General features: G+C 62.1%; 2 protein-coding genes across 8 annotated transcripts in view; both read right to left on the bottom strand.

Moving 5' to 3' along the window:
* Positions 1-6,577: 6,577 nt before the first annotated feature.
* On the bottom strand, positions 6,578-9,934 carry SLC25A1 (solute carrier family 25 member 1). 3 transcript variants are annotated; one of them, XM_004063014.4, is made up of 9 exons: positions 9,607-9,934; positions 9,160-9,267; positions 8,969-9,068; positions 8,754-8,892; positions 8,147-8,231; positions 7,873-7,977; positions 7,604-7,719; positions 7,447-7,520; positions 6,578-7,270 (listed from the first exon to the last, which is right to left on the bottom strand). In XM_004063014.4, exons 1-9 carry the CDS (start codon positions 9,698-9,700, stop codon positions 7,156-7,158), a joined length of 936 nt encoding a protein of 311 aa, XP_004063062.1. In that variant the 5' UTR covers positions 9,701-9,934; the 3' UTR covers positions 6,578-7,155. The 3 variants fall into 3 exon arrangements, with proteins under 3 accessions (XP_004063062.1, XP_055230915.1, XP_018874154.1); XM_055374940.2 differs by lacking the exon at positions 9,607-9,934 and adding an exon at positions 9,414-9,532; XM_019018609.2 differs by lacking the exon at positions 9,607-9,934 and having other exon boundaries at positions 9,160-9,407.
* Positions 9,935-10,499: 565 nt separating this feature from the next.
* Positions 10,500-14,690, bottom strand: part of CLTCL1 (clathrin heavy chain like 1) — a 112,810-nt gene continuing 108,619 nt past the window's right edge. For all 5 annotated transcript variants that reach the window (XM_004063013.3, XM_004063012.3, XM_055374935.1 and 2 more), the window contains 4 exons: positions 14,397-14,618; positions 11,738-11,813; positions 11,227-11,266; positions 10,500-10,997 (listed from right to left, as the gene is read on the bottom strand). In XM_004063013.3, the coding sequence (XP_004063061.2) occupies positions 11,247-11,266; positions 11,738-11,813; positions 14,397-14,618 (318 nt within the window). In that variant the 3' untranslated portion in view covers positions 10,500-10,997; positions 11,227-11,246. The remainder of the gene's footprint in view (positions 10,998-11,226; positions 11,267-11,737; positions 11,814-14,396; positions 14,619-14,690) is intronic.

The following is a 14,690-nucleotide window of genomic DNA, read 5'->3' on the forward strand; positions in this document are numbered from 1 at the left end:
CTATCCTGGGGCTCCTGGCACCTCTGCAAAGGGGCCTTCCCTGCTGTCCCCACCTGCACCTCTCTAGACAATCCCAGTGCTCCCGGCTGCCACCATTTCTTTCCCCGACTAAAGAACAGACCTGACTGTTTCCAGGACTGGATGAAGCTGAGGCAGATGAAGGGGGCAGGGATCTGGAGGGGCTGGGGGAGAGTTAGAGGCCACAGAGGAATGGAGCTTTGGGTGGGCACGGACAGACCACTGGATTTGGACAGTCAGGGCCGGGACGCAGGAGCAGCTAGGGCCCAGGGAGCTGGGGGTTAGGTCCCTCAGATCCCGCACGTGCAACAGTGAGGCTGAGGTGGGGGGTGGTCCCTCAGCATGTGAGCCCAGGGGGTTCCCGAGCCAAGTGGCAGCCGGAACAGTGGGGAGGGACAGCCAAGGAGGTGGGGAGGGGTCGCTGGTCCCCGCTCAGGGCTGGTTGGGGTGGAGGAAGCCCGGGCCCAGGCCGCCCCCCGCTGGGTCGAGGCCACCCCGCCTCGAGGGCGCGGCCGTCCGGATCTCCTGATTGCTTTCTTTCATCTCGGTTCCTTTCTCAGCCACAAACGCCCGCTAATGCCTCTTTTATCACGGAATTAGGGGATTTAGGGCCGGTCGCACAAAGGGGCCCTCGATAGCGGCCATAATCAAACCCCAATCGGCCGACCTTGGGCGGGCCGGGGAAGAAAGGAGCGCCGGGGATTAGCGCGGTACCGCGGCCGGGCAGGCAGAGATAGCATCGGCGCCGCTGCGGGGCTGAAGCCGCGGAGGGCTCGGCCGCGCTCGGAGAAAGGACGGCTTAGCTCCTGGAGCCGGGGATTCTGAAGCCATTAGGTGGGGATTAACACTCAAGTTAATCTGCTTTGGTCGCTCAATTGTCAGCAGCGAACGCGCGGGACTGAGGAAGCCTGGCTCCCAGCGACCACAGGGTCTTGCCACCCAGCAGTCCAGAGCTACGAGCTGGTATCAGTTTCCCCAGCTGTCACCTGGCCAAGGCGGGCCTTGGAGCCAAAAGGGAGATGCACACCTTGGTGGGCTGGCCAACGGGTCTGGATGAGTGGACCCCCTGCCCCGCCAGCTTTCCTGGGTAATCAGGGAACTCAGAGAAGGATGCTCCTGCCCCCTCCTGACCCAGACCACTTGTGGACCCTGATAGCCAGTGCAGCCCTGGGTGCCACCCACACACTGAGCTTGGGTTGCACGGCAACATGCATGACACACCTGTCCCCATCAAGCAGGGTCAGGGGGCAGCCTGCAGACTGGGTGGACGCTGACAGCAGCTAGCAGCCCCCTTGCAGACCCTCCATCTTCCCTTTGGGGTCCCTGTCCAGATATAGCCCCCTGAAGACCTCTGTTGACCAACTCACTGACAGGGCAGATGTGACACCACCTGCTCTCAATTCATCCTCACTCTTCATCTTCAGTCCTCTCTCACTAGGCGGCAGAGGGAGGGACTGGACCTCTACAGGTCCCAGATAGGTCCTTTGTCTCTGTCTGGGTTTTCCTATCTGAGGAATGGAGCCGGCTAAGGAAAGGCCCAACCAGAATGTGCCAGTGTCGTGTGTGGCCTGTGCTCACTGCTATCTTCTGTGGGGACGCAACCCCAACCCTGACTCCTTCTCCTGTTCCTGCCAGCAGGCCCCCAGAGTAGGTGGCTCAGAGGGGTGTGCTTACACCTGCCTCCTCCTCCATGGAGATGTGGCAAGGTCACTGTGCCTTACATGAGCCTACAGGCAGCAACAAGTGGCTGGACTGGAGCTGACCAGGCAGGCAGGATGGGGTGGGCAGTAGCAGAGGAGAGGCTAGTGGAGCGCTCTTGGTCCCCATCTTCTTTCCCATGGCTGAGACTAGGGACATTGGAACAAAAAGTCCCAAGTGGAGGAGAAGACGCAGTCATAAGTACATTTGTCTTTCCTTCTCTCTCGTCTCCCTTCCTCCCTTTCTTCCTTCAGCAGTGACCAACGATTCTCCCATCCAGGCCCTGTTGAGGGGACACAGGCGTGAGCCACAGACCCAGGCTCTGCCCTCTGGGAGCTTGGGTCCGAGGACACAGTTAGACAACCGGATGGGAGGGCGCCCGTCGGGAAAGGGAAACAGGCACCCCTCATGCACATGGGCCAGGCAGGGCCTGAAGGGCAGTGTGAATTACAAGGAAAATGCGGAGGGAGAGGAAGAGTGCTCCAGGGCGAGGAAGCCGCGCCCGCAGCGATCTGGAGTGCGGTGGGGAGCAGGTGAGGCGGGAGAAGCCCAGTTCTGGGACACGCAGGCCAGCTCTAGGCAGGGGAAAGGAGGGGCGGGAGGCCAGGGAATGTCCCCTCAGGCTGGTGCGTCAGAATGGCCCAGGCAGCCTCCAGCGTGGGCCCCCGCTGGTCCCGGGAGGCGCCGCCAGAGGCTCGGGGAGGGTGGACGATGTGGCTGGGCCGGCGAGAATCCAGGGGCTGCAGGCAAGGACGGGGACTCGCGATGAAACCCGAAGATCAGGGGCTGGTGGCAGTGACCGCGAGGGGCCTCCAAGCAGCCCAATCAATCTCGGACGAGGGGTCGAGTCAGCGGCGGTGCGGACGGCAAAGGCAGCCAGGGTCTGAGCAGCGCAGCTCCAACCCCAGCAGCACCGGGAGAGCGCGTGCGCCTCCCCAGACGACTGACGCGCCCTCGTGACGCCATCAGCGCGCGCCGCCCCAACTTCCGAGCGCAAGCGTGGTCGCCCCCACAGCCTGTGGGCTACGGGAACGCGATCCGACTCGGCGGCCCTCCCTGCCTGGATGGCCGGTCCCCGAGGCTGAGGAAGTCCATTCCTCTTTCGGAAATGGTCCCCAAGAAGCTTCTCCGTGTCCCCCTATGGCCGGGTACTGAGCGGGGCCCGGGTGGTCTGCGGCCGTGGCCCCCGCCCCTCAGCGCAGGCGACCCTCCTCCTGGCCCTGGCGGGCACAGCGCCTCTCCCGTGACCTGGGCCGGCCCTCAGGATGAGCCCCCGGATCACGATCGCTGGCATTTTATTTACCTTCGTCCATTACAACCCCAGGCGAGTCTCCCGGGCCCCGAGAGGAGGGGGTGACTGGCCAAGGTCATCGGCAGCAGCGGCAGGGACCTGCATAGGGCTGCCTCGGGGCGACTAGCAGGATGGCTGCGAGCCTCGGCTGCCCCAGCCCCCAGCGCATGGAATGTGCCCCGGGCCCCAGGAGCTCCAGGAACCGCGCTTGTGAGACGGAGCTTGGGCTGCTTGGAACTAGTGAGCCACCGGCCACGGCAGGGATTTGAGCAGAGCTTGGAGGCAGAGGATGAGATGGTGCATCCCTTGAGGTCACTTCAGGAGATGACACTCCTGTGGCTAAGTGTAGCTTCCCAGGTCATGGCTCCCAGGTCAGGCCTGGTCAATGGAGAATTAAGTGGGCGTTGGGTGGTGGATGGATGTGATTTGGCAGAGGGGACAAATGTGACAACAGTGTAATAAGGGCCATGTTGGGGAGGGTCAGGAGTCAGGGTCTGGCCCAACCTGAGCAGAAGAGAGACTGCTCTCAGGGATATTTGTCAGGTAGGAATGGGTGGAGTGGAACTACAGGGCCACCATGTTTCCCATGGGTCACCCATGGTGGCCTTGTCATGTTTATCCGTGATCCTCAGTGTTCTCTGTTGTCCTCCCATCACCCCTTTCAGACTGTCCTTTCAGTTCTCCACTGTCCCTGCATCACCTCTGCCCCTGTCCCGTTTGTCTGTGTTCAGTCCATGTTCCCAGGTCTTGAGGTGGCCCCTGGTTCTATGCCCCTTACCTAAGACCCTGTGCAGGGAATCTGTGAAAACACAGAGGAAATAAAAAGTGAGGAAAATACTACTCTCGCATCCTCGACCGAGATAGTGTTTGTTGTGAGTGCTGAGACGGACCAGCATTCTCTTTGTTGGTGAAGAGGAGACAGACCCACCGACAGGAGTCATTGGCTTTTTTGAATACTAAGCTCTAACTGCCATTCATCATCTACACAGGGACAGAAAACCCGGTCTGGGGAACGTGGCACGCAGCAGTGTGTGAGGGGAATGTCAAGGAATCTGGGGAGCGGGAAGATGTAGCTGCCTGGAGGCCTCAGTCCCACAGCAGTGAGGACAAGGCTGGAGGTTAGCCAAGCCCTGCCCTAGGTGTGGTCACCACCTCACCAGCTCCCTTTTCCTTTTCTCTGAGGCCATTGTCTCTCCTGGGCACAGTCCGTAAGGTTCAGATTCCAGACTGTGACTTTAACTGGTCACCGTGGCTCTGGCTGGAGCAGGACATGGTGACCTGGAGTCTCCATCCACTCCTCCGACGTGCACTTAGCCACCTCCTGGGGCTCTCCCCAGCACTGGCCGAGCATCCTGGTTAGTGGGGAGACGTGGAGCACCAGGCTAGAAATCAAGACCCTTCTGCCTGCAGACTAGCTTGGAGACCCATCCACGTGTCTCTGCTCCTCTGCCCCTTAAGGGCAGGTGTGCCCCAGTGTTCTTAGTCTGTGCTACTCCCTGCTGCGGGCCTCCTCTCTGCAGTCTGGTTAAATGCAACTTGGTTCCCTCCAGGCCCCTGCCTGCCTCTCCAGCCTCCAGCTCTTTCCTGCACAGACACCTTTCCCCTTGGGTCTCAGCTCCAAGACTGGAGGCTGCTTGCTTCTTGAGGGAATGTGTGAAGCAGCCTACAGTGTGGGTTTTATCTACCAGAGTAGGTGGCTCCTCCATGCTCGTGGCCCCAAGGGACTCAGACCCAGCTCAATCAACATTTCTGGCTGGGCTATCTGATGTCTGCCGTGTGATTCAAAGGTGATTCAAGGTGACCCTGAGGATGGCAGGGGTCCAGGGAGGGTGGAGACCCATGCCATCCTACACCCTGCTCTCAGCTAGTGCAGCCTCGGCCCCTTCCTGTGGAGAGGGACAGGGACAGGACTCGGTGCAGGTGTGCAGTGAGTGGCTGGCATCTCTGGAGGTCAGTATGTGAGGGTGGGGGTCCCCTCCACGCAGCCGCAAGGGCTTGGCTGCTCCCAGAACTGCCTGGAACCTGGGGAGACTGTAAACAACCTCTTGCAACCTCAAGAAAAAAGCTGCCATGTGTGAGGGCTTGCTCCGAGCTAAGCATGATTCTGAGTACCGGCAGGGAGTACAGCAAGTGGATGCTGAGGCCGGGAGGGCAGGCCCCAGAGAGCTGAGTGCCTCTCCAGGTTTCATGGCTGGCACTGTGGACCAGTTGGCCCACTGCCTGCTTGCCACCCCACAACAAAGCTTCAGAGGTGCAGAACCAGTGGCCTGAGCTCCAGGGACAGGAAGCATCTTGGCGTGGGGTTCTCGTGGTGGCACTTGCATGCCCTAGTGCACTGGGGCGGGAGGGGAAGCTCTGTTGCCTGGGCCCTTTGTCTGTGGCAACAGATGGGGAAGTCTGCCGTGAGGATAGAGTGCATGGCCATCCCATCACAGCACAGGTTGAGTGCTGAGCCACCCCCAGCCCTCCCCAGCCCTCCCCAGCCCAGCGGCTCTCCCCAAGGAGGCTTCAAAACCCCGTGCTCCCTTTGTACCCCCAAGCCCATGCTTGGCTCTCAGATCCACCTTGGGCCCTTTGCACCCCAGACTCCTCCCCAGCTGCATATTCCCGGGATTCCAGGCATCTGGTGCTGTGTGAGGTCACTAGGACAGGGCAGTCTCCCCAGGGATGGGACCTGTTCACATGGAGTTTCTGGCTGGCAAAAGCTTGTTCTCCAGTCTGAGCCAAACGCTTGCATGACTCTTCCCCCACGGAGGCACTTGGACAGGAAGCTGGCTTCTCTGCACAGCCAGGGGCACTAAGTAATCCCATCCTGCCTGAGCGTCCTCCACGTGGCTCATAGGCTGTGGAAAGAGGGGCTTGGCCCCATGGGGACATGCCAGTTCAGAGCTCTGGCCTCCAGCCAGAGGGACACCTTCCTCTGAGGCTCATGGCTGTGGCATGAGGTGCCCAGAGAGCCCTGGTCAGGCAGCCCCACCTCCTGCTGCCCCAGGGCAGCTGCCTCCCAGCCCAGGTGAAGTAACAAGGAAGGGCCCCTGCCCAGAGCCTTTGGGTAGCAGATGCCAGACACCCACCCCCACCTGGAGTTCAGAGGCCTCAACGTGCCCCCATCTCCTCCTCCCCACGAGCAGCCCATTTCACTCACTGAGGAGCTGGGCATGCCCCAGAGGGGCCCTGGGCAACCCAACCCTTCCCTAAGCTTCCCCGTGGGTGAGGGGCAGGCAGTCGTCCTGGGGGCTCCATCTCCTGGGCCCAGCCCCCTGCTCTGAACACTGTCTGCCAGGCCACCCCTAGGCCTTGTCAACACACCCCTTTACCCATGCCATGGGATCTTGCCCACAGGCCACAGGGAAGGCTAGGGTGCACCCAGATCCTTCTTGGCCTGGCGCTGGGCTTCTCAGGGAGCCAACACTGTGGCCACAGCTGCTCTGCCCTGGGTGGACACTAGGCTTTCCCTGTCCCCCTACTGCAGTGTCCTCAGATGGGGGTGGCCTGGTCCCCTGCAGAGGCACAGCCACCAATGCCCATGCATAGATGGGTCCATACAGGGACGAACACAGGACAGGAGGCTGCAACAGGATCCGGTTTATTCTGCCTTGGCAGGGTGGTCCTGAGAGTGGTGGGTGCCACCCTGTCTGGGGCGGAGGGAGGGCCCGAGGGCCAGTTAAGGCCAATGGCGGGAGAAGCAGGGGGCTGCAGCCCCTGGAATGCGGTGAAGCCAGGCCGAGGCCCGGAGGCAGCTGTGGTAGGCCAGGGCAGGGTGGAAGGCACCGGACTGGGACCGGGCCAGGGCTACAGGGCCGAGGACCCAGGCCACACGGGCACCCCGGGAGGCGGGGCACAGGGTCACGTGACACAGAACATGAAACACAGGCACAGGATTCACAGCACATGGACAAGTGGGCACAGGGTCATACGCCAGATGCACATCCAGCCATGGCTGGGTCAGACACTGGGACACGGTGGTGTCACACACAGACCACAGGGGGGACACATGGATTTGACAGCCACAATGCACAGACCAGGCTACAGAGCTCGAGGGACGTGGGAAGGGGCCTTTTGGCACTACTGCACTGGAATCATGTGAGACAAAGGTAGCAGGGCACTCTGGAGGTGCCTGGGGCGGTCCCCTTGCGGCCTCTCTAGGCTTAGTCCGTCTTCCACACTTTGTTGAGCAGCTTCACCACTTCATCATAGATGACAAACACTATGGCCACATCCAGGCAGACCCGGCCCAGGCGGGGGACAGTGCCCTTGTAGAATCTGGGTGGGAGGAGGGGCGGGGAGAGGAAGGCAGGTCAGCACAGTGTCCCTGCACAGGGCAATCCCCAGATACTGAAGTGAGAGGCACAGAGGCCTGAAGGGGACAGAGTGGGCAGGCCAGGTAGGCTGGGAAAGGTCTGAGGTGGGGACAATAGCCCTGCCCCTCCCCCACTCACGCCTTGAGCCCCTCCTTCCTCAGGATCTGCAAGCCACAGTCCCACGTGTTCCGGTATTTGTGCGCCTCCAGGCCCTGTGGGGGACATCAGCAGGCAGGGGCTCAGCAGCTAGCTCTGGCCCGGTCCCCCCTTCCCCTCCCCTTCCCGGCCCCCCCACCTGCATCCGGGTCTTAATCACATCCAGAGGAGTGTTTCCAAAGACACTGGCTGCGCCTGCAATAGCTCCGAAGACCCCAGTGATCAGAGGGTTCATGGGCTTGTTGGGGTTGTCCCCTGGATATAGGAGGGGTGAGGTGTGGTCAGAGGGTGCCGGGAGGGGCCTGGATCAGCACTTCAAAAGGTGGGTGCCCGCCACCCAGGGGTGGCCCCAAGGAGAGGAGAGGAGCTGGCCATGTGCAGAGACGGGGCCCTGTGGTGCAGACACACCTCGGTACCAGTTGCGCAGGGAGGTCATGACGAAGAAGCGGATGGCCTGGTTTGAGCCCTGCTTCAGGACGGTGGCTGTGAGGCCCTGGTATGTCCCCTTCAGCCCTGCGGGAAGGTAGGCACAGGGTTACCCTGCAGCCTCTCAGGCCCCGGTTGGGAACTGGTGTGTGTGTGGGGTGGGTGTTGCACAAAGCCCAAGGCAGGATGGGAGGTGCAGGCCCTTCCCACCCTGGCCCAGGTCCCTGAGCCCTATCAGGAAGGTCGAGTGGCTCACCTTGTTCCCGCACAATCTCCCTAACCCCGTGAAAGAATCCTCTGTACTTGGGGTTTGGAGAGGTCTGGTCGTGGATGAACTTCACCTGAGAGAGAGAAGCAAAGGCGCAGGTTCTCGGCTGCCACCTAGGTGGGTCCTGGCTAGCTGGCAGGCCCAGGGCCCATCCAGGGTGGAGGGAACTGGGAACTCTTCCCCAGGAAGCAGTGCAGCCAAGGCCGCCCTGGGCTGCCCACACGGACCATGCCCCGGGACACAGGGCTGCCCACACGGACCATGCTCTGGGACACAGGGCAGCCCTGTGAGCAGCCTCTCCCTTTATGTTTGCTGCTCTTTTCCAGTTTTGGCAGTGAACGTGTCATTTTGTTTTGTGCTTTATAAAAGTATTTTTTAAAGACTTTAAGGCTGCCTTTAGCATAGACTCAGCCTCCACGGGTGGCCCTTCGTGGCAGGCGTCCTGCCCCAGGGCCCCGCGGTCACCCCGCCGGCCTTCCCTGGCGTCCAGGAGACCCTCCCCAGCTTGCCGGTTGTCCCGGGAGCACCGGGCCAGCGGGGCCGCCAGTCTCCGTACTCCCTGCGTGTCCGGGGTCCTCGCCAGGACCTTCCCCACCTTGATGGTCTCCATGGGGCACACGACCACCACGGCCTCGGCCACGCCAGCGCCCAGGCCGCACAGCAGCCCACGCGTGCTGTCCAGCCGTCCCTGGGCATCCCGCATGTGGTTGCTGAGGAACTCGAACATTCCAAACCTGGAGGCGGGAAGCGGGTGAGAGGGGCTGCCGCGACCGAGCCCCCCTCCCGCAGCAGCCCCCGGCCGGGCCTCACCTGACGGCCGCCTTGGGGATGGAGCCGTAGAGCAGGGAGCTAAGGCCGCGGTATAGGCCCAGGACGCCATGGCTGCGGACCGTCTGCCGCACGCAGTCCCCTGGGGGAGGGGGCGGTCAGGACCCCACAGCCCTCGGTGCCGCCGCCCTGGGTACCCGCCCCCCGCGGCGCCGCGGCCTCCCCCTCCTCACCGATGCCCCGGTACCGCGGCGGGTGCGAGCGCTCGTCCAGCTGCAGCTGCGTCTTCACGTACTCGGTGGGGAAGGTGATGCAGATCTCGATGCCACCCGCCAGGCCGCCTGCAGGGACCGGGAACCCGCTCCTGAGACCCCCGCCCGGCCGCTGGCGCTCGGGCCCCTCCCCCGTCCCGGACTTTGGTCGGCGCGGCCACCGCGCCAGTGCCGCGGGGAACATGGACTGGGGCCTCACGCCCCCATGCCCTCACCCCGTTGTCCCGGCGAGGCGCAGGGGGTGACAGACGGGAGGCGGGCGAGTCCCAGCGCGCCGGGTGGGGACCAGGACCGCGCCTCCACGACTCCCCAACCCACGGCCCAACCCGGAAGTGGGGCGGGGCCTCAGCGTCCCGGGCCCACCCGGAAGCGCGGCGGGAGAGGGGTCCACGTCCCGGAGGGGCCCACCTGCCAGGATCGCCTTCCCCGGGTGCGTCAGCTTGGCCTTCCCGGACGCGGGCGCGGCGGCCGCCAGAGCGCGCGGAGCGCGGGGCGCGGGCATGGCGGGCGGGAGGCGGGGCGCCCGGTGGCGGCTTCGGGTCCGAGACTCCTGAACTCCGCGCTCGGTCCGCGGTGGCGGCGGCGGCCGGTTATGGTCCCAGGGGCGGGGCGGCCGCGTCAGCTCCAGGTCCCGCCCCGCGTGGTCCGAGCCAGGCCCCGCCCCCAGCCCGCCCCGTGCGGGCCGGGAAACTGAGGCCTGGGCGGGGCGCGCCGAGGCAGGCGTAGGGGCGGGGCCAAAACGCAGCCAATGGCCGAGGCCGAGTCCCAGGGCGACCGCGAGCGGCGGGACGGGGGCGGGGCTGCGGGAGGCGGAGCCGTGGCCCAGCTCCGAGCAGTGGGTCAAGGTGCACTGTGTGCCGCGCCGCGGGATAGCGGGCCTCGGGTCTGCGCGACTGCCGAGAGCGGCGGGATCCCCGGGGATCCCGGAGGCCAGGGGCACACCCTCCCCGAAAACACGTGGGGCTAGCCCAGTCCCAGAGGAACTCTAACGTTTCGAACCTGGAGGCGGGAGGCGGGAGGCCGGTGAGAAGGGGCTACGCCGCCGGGCCCCCCTCCCGCAGCAGCCACGGGCCGGGCCTCACCTGCCGGTTCCCACCCACACCTTTCCCAGATGTAGTTTCTGCGCTCAGCGAACAAGGTCAGGAAAGACCACAAATGCAAGCGGCTATATTCTCCTAGGCAGCTTCTCTGGGCAACGGAGGTCCCACACCCCAAAGGGGACCCAGCAAATCTTTAATGGACTGCGGGGCCTAGGAAACCGGCCCGTCCCTCCTACCCATACCAGCACCAAGCAGAGCACCTTTGCCTGGATAAAACGACTTTAATATTTATGATTGCCAAGAGGCTGAGAGTCCTTTTATGAGGTCCGGTACCTCCAAACAAGACGTGTTCATGTAGTCTTCAAACTGGCCTGGAGGGGGCAGCTCCAGCCAGTCGGAGGCGCCCAGGAGGAAGGCCTGGCTCCAGCAGGAGGGCCCACAGTCCAGTCTCTGTTGCTGGCTAAAGCTGGTCTTGCGCCGTCAGCCTCTACCCCTGGCCTTCCCAGGCTCTGGGATGGCTCAGAGGTTGCCGTCATTGGGTTTCAGCAAAAATAAATATTGTCCAGGTGTCCCTGCCTCCCACTGCGTCCCCTGTGCTGCTGGAGTGAGACGCTCCTTGGAGAAGTTAGTAACTCTGCAGGTAGGGTGGGTGGTGACAACGCCCACTACACGCGGAAGTTGTACATTGGAGGCTGGCAAAGTTGGGAGCAGAGGCATATCCATAGGGGAAGCTGGCAGGGGCTGGGCCCACGGCAGGGCCTGCAGAGGGGGAAGCCCACAATGAGCAGAGCTCTTCCTGCCCATGGGGGTCCTCTCCTGGCTGCCCCTGAGTAGCCCGGGACCCAGGGAGCAGGGTCTATAGGACCAGCCCTTACCACCCAGACGCTGAGGCCCCAAGAGAGCAGGCACCCAGAGGCAAGGAGCGTGGGGTCAGCCAGAGAACCTGGCCTGGCTAGAGGATAAGCTAGTCTCCAAATGGGACACTTACTTAGTGCAATCAGCTGGGTCTCATTCATGCCCATCAAAATCTAAAAAAACCAGAATGACATTAATGGTGGAAGGACACACTCAGCCGGACGCTGGAGACCCACCGGCGTGCTGCACACTCACACCACACCCTCAGGCCTGTGTTGGCCCTGCAGTGTCCAAGCACCCCACAGCCTCTCCAGTCTGCTCGACAGCCAGGCTGCCCTGGGCAGGTTCTCAGGTGCAAAGCCCCCCCCAGCACACACCAGCAGCAGCCTTGCTGTCCAGGGGCCAGGCCCAGCAGGACACAGCAGTAGTTCACAGCTAGGCAGGCACCCCTATCAGAAGTCAGGCATCCTTACAACAGGGAGGACAGCGGCCGTGCCAGCATTCCTGGACGTACACTTCTCCACACCCAGCCCCCACCCATCTATTCCCATCCCCATCCAAAGCCCAGCCAGGTAAGGGCAGTGGGACTTCGACTCCCTCCCTGCTCCCTCCCTAGGGGGTTGGGGGCTACAGGTGCCACCTACCAAACACGAGAGGGGCAGGCTCTGTCACATGCTCCTCTTGCTTGCGCAGACTCTCCAAGGCATCCAGTTTGTCCACCTGCAAGGAGGCAAAAGCACGTGAGCACCCGCTTGACAGAGTGCAGTCCGGCCTCTAGGTGAAAGTGGAGTGGAAGGTCAGGACACACGGCCTCCAGGAGAATGACAGTGGAGGAGGTGCACATGGGCAGATGTGGAGTGGCTCAGCCCACACCCCATGCACTTTTAGAATGCAGCAAGGCATGGAGAGGTGAAGCCTCGGTAGCTGGGCTGAGATGGAACGCCAGGTGGGGCCCCCAGAGCTTCCCAGTGGGCACTGGGGCAGTCAGTTGTTACAGGCTGTGCATGTGGCCTGCTCATGGGGGGCCAAGTCCTCCTCTGGATACAGGGACACTGCCATTTACCGACCTGCAGGGCTGGGGCCATGTGCAGGGAACACTGTCTGCTTCTGGCTCCGGCCAGTCTAGTTTGCCCGCCCCTCCAAACCAGCAAAGAGATCATGTGGCTCTCAGAGACAAGTCACCTGGCACCTAGACACTTCACCTGAGAAGCACTGAGGACAAACTGCCTCCTCACTCTTCCCTGAGGCTTCACCAGCCACTGACCCCACCCACTGCCAGAGAGCGAGGCGGCAACACTGCACTAAAGGGGCGGCAGCAACTGTGCAGCTAGGATCCCCTCACAAACACACTGAGTAAGAAAGAGAAATAAGAATGTGCCCCCCATGAGCTGGGGTCCGGGGGGGCTGAGAAATGAGGAGGAAGCAGGGGGCACACTTGCTGACACCTAGGGTGAGGGCTGAGCTAGGCCTGTACCCTCCCTACACTGGGAGAGCGCTGGGGGCGTCTCAGAGGGATGGCCCTCAAGCTTCCCAGATGAGCCACGAGGCCCCGGGCCCAGCTGTCCACCAGGAAAGGACTGTGCTTCTTGTCCGCGCCCTCATTCTCCCAGCACTGCTGTGTGGAGTCAGGTGAGCACCAGCTCAAGCTGACAATCAGCTCACACCCCCATGCCACTGACTGGGAAACCCCTTGCCAGCCCCCTCCTCTCCTTGAACTCTCCCCATGACAGGCGTCTCATCTGCCCCAGCAGGAATAGGTGGGTGGCAGCAGAGAAGGTGCTCCAGCAGCCACCACTTCCCAGGGCCAGTGGAGTCTGGGAACCCTGGGCCAAGGCTGTGCAGCCACAGTGTGGACCAACGTGATAGTGGCTGCTAACTCCATCATCCACAACAGAAAGGGAATGTGCGCCTCAAAGTCCTGGGGGATCCCCACAAGCACTTTGACCCCCACAGCAATGACACTCCCTAGGGCCTGGTGAGCCTGAGTTCCTCTGACACTAACCCACGGGCCTCTACTGCCAGGAAGAGATTCAAGCACTTTCTTTCCTTGTGCTGGTTCTCAGAACACAAGACTACTTTCAGGAAAGACACCCGAGGGATGGGAAAGCCTGCTCATCATGGTGACAGCAGCTTCCACAGGCACGAACCAGACACTGCACACCACACACTGCATACCACAAACCACATACCACATGTGCCGCCTGTAGGGAGCTGCCATCCACTGTGCTGGGGGAACCAGGGCCCTTGTCAATCCAACCAGTCCATGTCCCCTGGCAGCCCACGAATCTCAGGCCACGTGGCCAGGGCTGTCCCTCCCTCCCCAACCCTTGAGAGTCATCAGGGAGTCTCACTCAGGCATGCTATGCAGATGGGATGGGGTCACACTGTCCTACAGGAGGGCAACGGCCTTGAATGGACTCTGGGATGGCCTTTATCAGGGGCTGGGCAGCCCCCTGGAGGCTCTGCAGGCGGCAGGCAGCCCTCCAGGCTAAAGCTGGCAGCATGAGCCCGCCTTCCTGTTTCCTTCCTACCTCCCACTCACCTGGGAGGCCCCTCCCTTCCCTCGCTCCACTGAGTGATGCTTCAGCATGAGTGCCTTCCGAGGGTCTCCATCTGGCTTGAAGGAGGTTAGAAAGGCAAGTAGATGCTACTGGAAGTAGCTTTTCCAGTGTTAGAAACAACAAACTGTACCAGATGACACTGCTGACACAGGTCGCTGGACAGTGGCTAAAGCTAGATCCCAGCAGGGACTCCTAGGACTTCAACACCCAGGGAGAGTTTTACAATCAAGTACTGTCACTTCGATGAGGCAGAGAGTCATCCTCCCTATAGCTGTTAGAAGGATTCAGTGCATCTGTGAATACTCCTACTATGTGTTCAGCAAAAGGCAGCTACCACCAACCGTATGCTAACAGCTGCACCCCCAGACGCCACTGGGAGCTCCTCAGGGAGCTGGGATTGCCAGCCACCTCACTGTCACCTTGATGAAGTCCAGGGCTGGGGACGAGCACGCCTGTTGTGCTCCTAGCAGTGTGCACATTGGGACAGCTGCCCAGCCAGAGTCTACAGGAGGGCTGCTGCCAGTGGGCACTCCCCATGATGATTTTCTGGAGGGGCTTAATGTTGGGCAGAAAACCACTTGAGCATGAAGGAAAGCAGCCACTCCTGAAGGCAGCCAGGGCTGGCTGGGGAATCTGGGTTGGCCTCAAAGGGGCCCACCCTTAAGACCTGTGGCCAGAGTCACTGCCAGGGTTGGGTCGTGCCACACAGGGGCTGGGGAGCTGCAGCCGGCCCGGCACCTACCTTGCTCAGGTACTCCCTCATCACCTGGATGAAGTAGGGCATGGCCAAGTCCATGAGGTTGTGCCTCCAGGCCAGCTCAAGCACCATGTCTGGGCGAAGCAGGTCATAGCAGGTGAAGAGACAGGCTGCGAAGCACTCCCTCTTGCCTTCCTCCAGGAACCACTGCAGCAACTTCTGGGCCAGCTCAGCATCCTGCGACTCTGCAGCATGCTGCATGGCATCCTGCAGCCAAGGCAAATGCTTGCTTGGGCATCCTGCAGGCAGAGGCTTTGTGCCTGTAGCAGCTGGGCCGGA

This window comes from Gorilla gorilla, chromosome 23 (genome assembly GCF_029281585.2).
Source record: "Gorilla gorilla gorilla isolate KB3781 chromosome 23, NHGRI_mGorGor1-v2.1_pri, whole genome shotgun sequence".
In the NCBI taxonomy this organism is placed as follows: Eukaryota; Metazoa; Chordata; class Mammalia; order Primates; family Hominidae; genus Gorilla; species Gorilla gorilla.

Excerpts from the sequence above, each read along its gene's own strand:
- SLC25A1 (XM_019018609.2), bottom strand. The coding sequence starts at position 9,382 with ATGTTCCCCGCGGCACTGGCGCGGTGGCCGCGCCGACCAAAGTCCGGG. Across the intron at positions 7,521-7,603 it reads TGATTAAGACCCGGATGCAG|GGCCTGGAGGCGCACAAATA; the intron begins GTGGGGGGGCCG and ends TGTCCCCCACAG. Across the intron at positions 7,271-7,446 it reads AGGAAGGAGGGGCTCAAGGC|ATTCTACAAGGGCACTGTCC; the intron begins GTGAGTGGGGGA and ends CCTCCCACCCAG.